Source organism: Procambarus clarkii, chromosome 44 (assembly GCF_040958095.1).
Source record: "Procambarus clarkii isolate CNS0578487 chromosome 44, FALCON_Pclarkii_2.0, whole genome shotgun sequence".
Classification (NCBI taxonomy): domain Eukaryota; kingdom Metazoa; phylum Arthropoda; class Malacostraca; order Decapoda; family Cambaridae; genus Procambarus; species Procambarus clarkii.
Window position 1 is genome coordinate 29379605 of NC_091193.1, and position 8762 is coordinate 29388366.

The 8762-nt window shown below is 42.3% G+C and overlaps 1 protein-coding gene across 1 annotated transcript; it reads left to right on the top strand.

Annotated features, from left to right (window-relative positions):
* The first annotated feature begins 568 nt into the window (after nt 1-568).
* LOC138350135 (uncharacterized) lies at nt 569-2271 on the top strand. The gene is made up of 3 exons (XM_069300452.1): nt 569-724; nt 1581-1687; nt 2138-2271. The coding sequence occupies exons 1-3, from the start codon at nt 583-585 to the stop codon at nt 2252-2254; spliced, it is 366 nt and encodes a 121-aa protein (XP_069156553.1). The 5' UTR covers nt 569-582; the 3' UTR covers nt 2255-2271.
* Nucleotides 2272-8762: the final 6491 nt, after the last annotated feature.

The window sequence follows — 8762 nt, forward strand, 5'->3', positions numbered from 1 at the left end:
TAAGCCTTTTTTTTTTTTGCAGTAACAGAAAAAATGGAATACATAATGAAGGAATTATCAAAATTGACATTTTTATCAGGGGATATCCTGAATATTGTCAAAATGACGGAAACCCATATGTCAAAAACACATGGAGATATACCAATCCTGGAAGACATTCTTCCATCCCCACTTGAAACTGTTGAGCAGGTGGAAAGTCTGTCACATGAGCTAAAAGTTAACAGTGAATATAAAAAGAGTATGGTAAGTGTTGCTTAATTCTTTTAGCCTGAGTATGGTAAGTGTTGCTGAATTTTTTTAGCCTTGTACATATGTCTTTTGATTAGTTTTTTTGCAGATGAAGGAAGGTGGGGTGGCACATAATTGATTGTTCAGTGTTATGTTTAAGGTACAAATAAAACAAAAGCAAAAGTTACTCAAATTCGTTGATTTTTGTAATAGTTAAGAAGGAAAATATTTTAATGCTATTTATTTAATACAGTTGGAAATTAGAAAATCTAATGTTGAGATTGAAAGATATATATTATTCTCTATTACCTTACAGCTTATGCATTATTTTAACAGGTCCAGACGCTGTCTCAAATGGGCGGTGCAAGCTGTGGAGACACAGTGAGACGAATGATGAGGAGGATAGGGACCTATGGGGTCTGGTCTCAGTATTCACTCGTTGGGCGCAAGAGGAAACGTGTCTTCAAAACCTTGGATATTTGTAATGTAATAATAAGTACGTAAATTTGACATTTTTTTGGATTATATATGTCTGCATGTATTATGTATTATACTTGCATGCTTGTTAATGACTTGTATTCTAGTCTTGTGGGTATCTCCTTTCTCCTACGGGCCAAATGCTTTGTTCTTACCTAGCATTTTGCTTTGTTTGGGTATGAATGTTTGTGTACCTTCATTGTATATTTTGCAAAATTTGCCATATATCTCATTACTCCTCTGCCTAGCAACAAGTCTGTCTAATTATACTCAATAACTATTTTTCAAAGTTCCCCATAGTGTCCTTTATTGAAATAGAGTTCATGAACCGTTTCAATATCCTTATTTTCTTCTAGATTATATCTTAAAGTATATTTAAATGTTATTGTGACATTGCATTGCAATTGAGCTGCGTTGTTAACCATTCTGTTCATTTCATGAGTATATTTTATTTTCTATTTTTTCATATCATTTTTTTTATCTGTTTTTATTTTTCAGTGATGGGAATATCAGATCATTTGATGTTCCCATCAGAAAATTGGGAAAGTCAGATCTTTTGATGTTCCCAATTTTCAGATGGAAGCATCAGACCATCATGGAATGCATGGCATGAGGTAGTTTAGAATGGTGGGGAGGACGAGAGGGGGGATGGTGGGGAAGACGAGGGAACAGAGGAGAGGGTAATGGTGGGGAGGACGAGGGGACAGGGGAATGGAGAATGCTGGGGAGGACAAAGGGGACGAGGGGACGGAGGAAGACTGGAGAACAGGGGAACACCTAAATAAAAGCCAACAATGTTATTACTCTGTGGCTTCTTGTCTCCTGACAAAAAGAATTATAATTATATATATTAATTAATTCTTATAACTTTCCAGAAGCCTGTATCAACACCCACACTAATGCAACTGAAAGAGATGTTGAGACAAGTATTGCTGATATGTTGAAGAACGCCCCAAACAAACACGGTGGAAACAGATACAAGGTAAAGTTTGCCAATTTGCTGTAGTCTAATTCAATCTCTTTTTAGTAATCTTTGTGAACATTTATGCTATGAATAAGATAAAATAATGTAATTGATTTTGACTAAATATGTAGATATATTTAATTTTCTGAGCACTAATAATGAAAGAAAACCAAAATAAGAGGTGGCTACTATCTCTAATAATGGGCTGGAATAATACAGGATATAATATTATATATATATATAAATATATATACATATATTTATATATATATATATTTATTTATATAAATATATATATGATATATATATTCTATTCTATTAGTCTATTCTATTCTATAGTTTTATATAGATTCTTGTTTTAGTTTTTTTCTATAATATGGAAAGGGTTTTTAATTAATAAATTAAATATTATATAATAAAATAATGTATTATTGAAAACAATTAGTAACAAACAATATTTCATTACAGGGTGGTGAAGCAAGAATACATGTGCATCACATAGCAGAGTCGGATATGACGAATAATGAAAACAGCGGAGAGCCTGGTGCATGGCATACCGCTGAATCTTCTCTAATGTCTATATAGAAGAATCTTTGTTTCTGTGTGTATATATGTATATATATCATTAATAAAATATATATATATATATATATATATATATATATATATATATATATATATAACCTATATATATATATATATATTTATATATATATTTATATATATTGTGACGGTAACGCGTTGGTGTTCGGCTGTTTAAGGCTAGGGGTATGGCCTCGTCACATAGTTATAAAGAAAAAGAAAAAACTGGAACTTCGTCTGTGGTAAGGTAAGGAGAAGACACACAAAACACAAGTAAACTTTAACAATGAAATTTTAATTACGTTAAGTAAATCAAAGCATGAATAAAATGCACAAACAAATTCTTATAATAAAATCAATCAATCAAAATAATAAGAATAATTAGATGACACAATGAAAAGTTACGTTAAGGCAAAATAACAAGAAGTGCAATACAAAGTAAATGGGAGGTGTTTGGAATATTGGCTTAAAGCCACCACTTCTCTCAGTACACGCTAGCGTCTAGCTGGGAGGAGTGGTGACAACGAGAGCACTGAACATTCTGAGGTCTGAAATTGGGGCGACCCCAGACATCAAGTAGTATGGGGGGGGGGCGAGTGCAGGTGCAGCCAGACCGGCGACCAATCAGCGGAGCCGGTAGCGATCAACATGTAGTTTGGTGGTTGGAGTCCGAACAGGTGGCTGGCTGCATACGTTTTGCTCACCCTGGCAAGCCTTGCTGGTGTTGTTGTCATTGTTGGACATGTCTTCCATAGTCGTTTTATATAATTTCGACGACGTAAGTATGGAGGGAAGAGCAGGCTCAATCTCTTGAAGGAGATTATCGTCACAACTCTCCCCCGAAGCCTGCGGTTCTGGAAGAAGTACGTCGTTATGTGGTGGAGTAATGGATGGAGTCGCTTCTACTTCATAAACTCTGGAGAGGGCATCGGCTATGGTGTTGTCAGAACCCTTGATATAGCGGATCTCCAGGTTGAAGTCTTGTAAATACAGAGCCCATCGTAGAAGACGCTGGTTGGTGAATTGGGCTTGATGTAGGAAGCGGAGAGGGTTGTGGTCTGAGAAGATGGTGGTAGACCTGGCGCCTTGTAGGTACGGAGCGAAGTGTTGAAGGTTCAGGACGATGGATAGTAGCTCCTTTTCAATAGTGCTGTAGTTCCTCTGGTGTGGTTTCAGTTTGTAGCTGTAGTAGCTGACAGGTAGAACCTCCTCGCCTCGTTGTTGCATCAGGACACCACCAACGCCGGTACCACTGGCGTCGACATGAAGGACGAAAGGCTTGGTGATATCTGGAGAGGCGAGAATGGGGTTAGAACAGAGGAGGAATTTGAGTTGTTCAAAAGCAACGGTTTGCTGTATGGTCCAATTATACCGTTGCTTGGGACTGGTTAATAGAATTAGAGGTGTGGCGACTGTACTGAAATTCCTCACAAACCTACGGTAGTAAGAGGCAAGACCAAGGAAGCGCAGGAGCTGCTTCCTGGTGGTAGGCTGTGGATACTGTTGGATGGCTTGAGTGTGTGAGTCTAACGGAGCTATGCTGCCACTCCCAATAACATGACCCAGATAACGCACTTTACCTTTCGCGAAAGTGGACTTGCCCAGGTTGATGGTGAGGCCGGCTGTCATGAGCTTTGAGAACAGACGTCGCAGCTGGAGCAGATGTTCACTCCAGGAGTTGGAGGCTACGACGATATCGTCCAGGTAGGCGTATGTGTTATCCAAGCCCTGGATGACACGGTTGACAGCTCTTTGAAAGGTGGCCGGGGCATTACATAGTCCGAAAGGAAGGCGTTCATATCTGAAAAGTCCAAAAGGAGTGATGAAGGCAGATATCTCTTTAGCGCGCTCCGTTAGACACACTTGATAGTACCCCTTAAGCAAGTCCACTTGGGACAAGTACTGGGCACTACCAATGGCATCAAGGATGTCATCTATCCTTGGCAAGGGGTAAGCATCCTTGACAGTGACAGAGTTCAGTTTACGGTAGTCAGTGCACAACCGCACCTTACCTTGGGGTTTGGGCACCAAGATACAGGGTGAGGCCCAGGGGGACTCACAAGGTGTAGCCAGTCCATGATCCAAGAGGTATTGCACCTCAGCACGCATGACTTCCTTCTTGCTCGGGCTGATTCGGTAGAAGGGTTGACGAATCGGCCGGGTGTCGGGGAGCAGTTGGATGTCGTGCTGGGTAACATTACACTCTTGGGGATCATCTCTGAACAACTCTTGATGTTCTCTGAAGATCTTGACGAGAGGTGCACTATGATTATCCTGAAAGTATTTGGGAAGATCATTAAGGATTTCGGAATTAGAAAGCGCTGACTCCTTGTCAGTGCTTTCGGGAGGAGAAGCTGGGAAGGTCTCACTGTGGATGTAGGGTTCTGTGAATGTGGAATAGTTAGTCAAGACAGTGGGAGGAGTACCATTATATTGCTTCAGGAGGTTGACGTGGCACAGCTGGGTCTTCCGCCGCCTATCTGGAGTTTCTATGACGTAGTTGTTGTTGTTTCTGCACTCTTTGACGCAGTAGGGTCCTGAAAATCTGTTTTGTAAAGGTGAACCTGGGATAGGAAAATAGGCAAGGACGAAGTCTCCCGGCTTGAATTTTCTTACTTTGCTGGTCTGGTCGTAATGAGTCTTCATTCTCACCTGGGCTTTCAATAGATTATCATGTGCAAAGCGGTGGACTCTCTCTAGAATGTGTTGAAGGTTTTGAAGAAACTGGGGCACATTCTGATGCTCACTGAAGGTGGCATCTCTGAGAGAGTCTTTGAAAGCCTTAAGGGGAGTACGGCACTTACGGCCGTAGAGCATCTCATAAGGAGATACTCCTAGGGACTCATTGGGGAGACTTCTGAAAATACACATTATTAGGTCAATCTGCTTATCCCAATCCTTTGAGGTTTCACTACAAAACTTTTTCAAGAGTGCTTTGATGGTCTGATGACTACGTTCAAGAGAACCCTGTGAAGCAGGATGATAGGGGCTGGACAATACCTGTTTGATGTTGAACTCCTCCAGTGTCCTTTTGAAGAGATCACTGGTGAAGTTGGTGCCACAGTCACTTTGAATCTCCCTGGGAAATCCGTATTGAGTGAAGATCTTCAATAGATGTTTGATAACCGTAGCAGCCGTGATGTTCTTCACTGGAACTGCTATGGGAAATCTGGTGGTAGGACACAGGATGGTTAGGATGTAGGCGTTACCTGAACTGGTCCGAGGTAAAGGACCAACACAGTCTATTATGAGTCTGTGGAAAGGTTCCGCAGGCACCTGTATGGGAATCAGTGGTGCTCTGGGAATGGAGACGTTCGGTTTGCCTGCCATCTGACATGTATGACACTGTTTTACGTACTGTTTGACGTTATTTACCATACCTGGCCAGTAGTAGTCTTGACGAATCCCATGGTAAGTCTTGTTGAAGCCGTAGTGGGAGAATGCTCCGTGGGCCAGGTGTAGAATAGTGGGCCGCAGGCTGGTGGGAATCACAAGTTGTTCGATGTTGGCCCAATCGTCCTCCTCCTTCAGTTTACTGGGTCTATATCTGCGGTAGAGCAAGTCGTTCTCTAGGAAGAACCCAGGAATACTGTCGGGTTGAGTCTCAGCCTGGAAAAACAATGGTGTTAAAGTAAGATCTTCCCTCTGCAACTTACGGAACTCCAACTTGGTCAGATGCGGGGGGAGTTTCTGAGGGTCTTGAGGGACAGCGGTAGCAGTAGAGTCAGCTGGCTGTGGACGTGCGGCTTGTGCACGGGTGGTCACGAGAACCGGAGGAGAAGCTTCATCACTCTCTTGAACCTCTGCTGGAACATACTCAAGAATAGGGTTTATTGGCACAGAGTTACACACCTGGGGTTTGTCCATGACGATCAGGTTGGTCGGTTGCAGGTCTTCTGCCAAGTCGTTGCCTAGGAGAAGTTGCACTCCAGGCATGGGAAAAGGCTTTTCCCTGACGGCGACTTGGACTTCTCCGTTCACGTAGGGACAATCCAGGTGGACTCTGGCGAGAGGGTATGGAGTGGTAGCAGTGAGGTCAGTGATGAAGACTGTTTCCCCGGTGTAGACTATGTTGGGCACAGCCGACTTCAAGATGATCGATTGTAGAGCCGCTGTGTCCCTCAAGATCTTCAATTTGAAACGTCCCTCCGGATTTGAACCGTTGGCAGAGACAGTTCCAGTATACAGGTGGTTACTGAAAAGAGAAAGATCATTAACATCAACACCAACATTCATCACAGGCTTACCGGACTTAGGAGGAGTTGGTTTGGGTCGTTGTTGGTCAGTGGTTCCCTTGTATTGAGACTTACCACACTTGTCTATGGTATGTCCATAGAGTCTACAATACTTGCAGTACAGTTGTGAACCAGCTTGATCGGGGCTCACCTTCTCGTAACTGTACCACGACTTCTTACTGGAGGATGGTTCGGGTGTCAGCCGGTGGATGAGGCTGTAAGTGTCAGCCGACTTAGCACACTTCAGGTAGTCGGTTTCTTCTTTATCTGCTAGGTAGAGGCGGACAGGAGGTGGCACACGTCTCAAGAATTCTTCAACAAGCATCAGGTTGACGAGTTCTGTAAAAGTAGAGACATGTGCTGCTTCCAGCCATTTCATGAAATACCTCCGTTTCGTGTTAGCAAACTCGAGGAAGGTAGTGGTACTTGCCTTCAGGTGGTCACGGAATTTCCTTCTATAACTTTCTGTGGAAAGTAGGTAGGCGTCCAACACTGCTTGTTTCAGAGTGTAGTAGTCATTCTCAGACGCCAGAGTACTGAGTGTGACTGCAGCTCTACCTGTAAGATGGACTCTGAGAAGTGTGGCCCATTGGTCGACAGGCCAACGGAGTTGATTAGCAAGGGTTTCAAAGGTGGTGAAAAACACAACTTCTGCTTCTACAAAGGATGGCATTAACTTACTTGCATGTGATATATTAAAACTGACGGGAAGATTGGCAGTAGCTTGCTGGCGTTGAGTGAAGTGGGAAGTTTCCAAGGCGATTTCACGTTGACGACACTCTATAGCCAGAGTTGCTTGTTGCTTGTCATGTTCGCGTTGTATTTCCAACTCGCGTTGTTTTGTTTCAAGCTGTACTCTCTCACGTTCATGGAGCAAGGCGACCTCACGTTCGTGGAGGGCGAGTCCACGTTCGTGTTCTTCTCTCCTCAAGGCAGCTTCGCGTTCTTGTTCGTCTCTCCTCAAGGCAGCTTCACGTTCTTGTTCTTCCCTCCGTATGGCAGCTGTTCGTTCTTCAATCTTTGCCAGTTCTAGTTTGAGTTTCAGCGTTGCCAAGTCAGGTTTATCTGCAATATAGTAAGTTTCATGAGTTTCAGAGTCTATCTTACCTTGCTCTAAATAGTAATCCAGCAACAGGTTGTGTAGGTCATTTTTGTTGGCTTGGTAGGGAACTTCTAGTTGATACTCATGTGCAAGAGTTTGTAATTCAGTCCTCTTGGCACGACTTAAAGTCCCTATTTCACCTGCTGGATTTGCACGGAAAGTTTGGAGACGAAACATGGTGAAATTAGCAAATAAAGGTACACGAATATTCAATAGTGAAATGTCAGAAACAGGACAACGTGGCAACTGGTACCTATCCTGTGTGATCTTTAACAATTAACGTTAAGTGAAAGATATTAAATGATTAAATTAAATCAAGGGCGCAGGAAATCTTGTACCCGGTACTCATGTAAGAGAATAAGGGCAAGAAAATCCTACTAACAAATGAAACAAAGTTTCGAAAACAAATGAAACAGTTAAATGCTTCAAAAGTAAAATTGGTAGTCCAAGGATGTAGGCATACCTTGCCAAGTCTCTATAGGACATAAAGCAAGTTTTTCCCACTGAATTTAATATGATACTTACAGAATTAGCGAACTTTTGTGCTCTGAAAAAAATAAGCTAATTCCCTACCGTTGTATGTATCATCATCTCTGACTGACGTGTAGGGGTGCGAGGTGTCAACTTGTGACGAGAACTGCTGCTGAGGTCCCAATTCAGCAACTAAAGTTCGAGCTAGAGGAACTATGGCCCTCTTTGTCCTCCTACAGTCAGATTGCAGAAGATTGGGTACTCTTGACCCGGGGCAGACCACAGTACCAGGGTACCAATATGATGATCTGTCAGAATGAGAAATATTCAAGGGACATAGATGGTAAACACGAGTAATAACACGGAGGGAGAGATGACCAATTAAGAGTATGACTGCGGCCTACAGTCACCACGTAATCCAAAGTTGTCTCACCTTCACTATATGTTACTCTCGTAATGCACAATACACCGCACCTTATAAAAAATGAAATTGAATATGAAAAATAGTAAAGCTACATTAACAAAGTTAAATACGCTTACCATAAATTACCACTTGTCACCAGTACCTGAGTGAAGCTCCTAGGACAGGCCCCCATATAACTTGTGACGGTAACGCGTTGGTGTTCGGCTGTTTAAGGCTAGGGGTATGGCCTCGTCACATAGTTATAAAGAAAAAGAAAAAACTGGAACTTCGTCTGTGGTA

Excerpts from the sequence above, each read along its gene's own strand:
- LOC138350135 (XM_069300452.1), top strand. The coding sequence starts at position 583 with ATGGGCGGTGCAAGCTGTGGAGACACAGTGAGACGAATGATGAGGAGG. Across the intron at positions 725-1,580 it reads TATTTGTAATGTAATAATAA|AAGCCTGTATCAACACCCAC; the intron begins GTACGTAAATTT and ends ATAACTTTCCAG. Across the intron at positions 1,688-2,137 it reads ACGGTGGAAACAGATACAAG|GGTGGTGAAGCAAGAATACA; the intron begins GTAAAGTTTGCC and ends ATTTCATTACAG.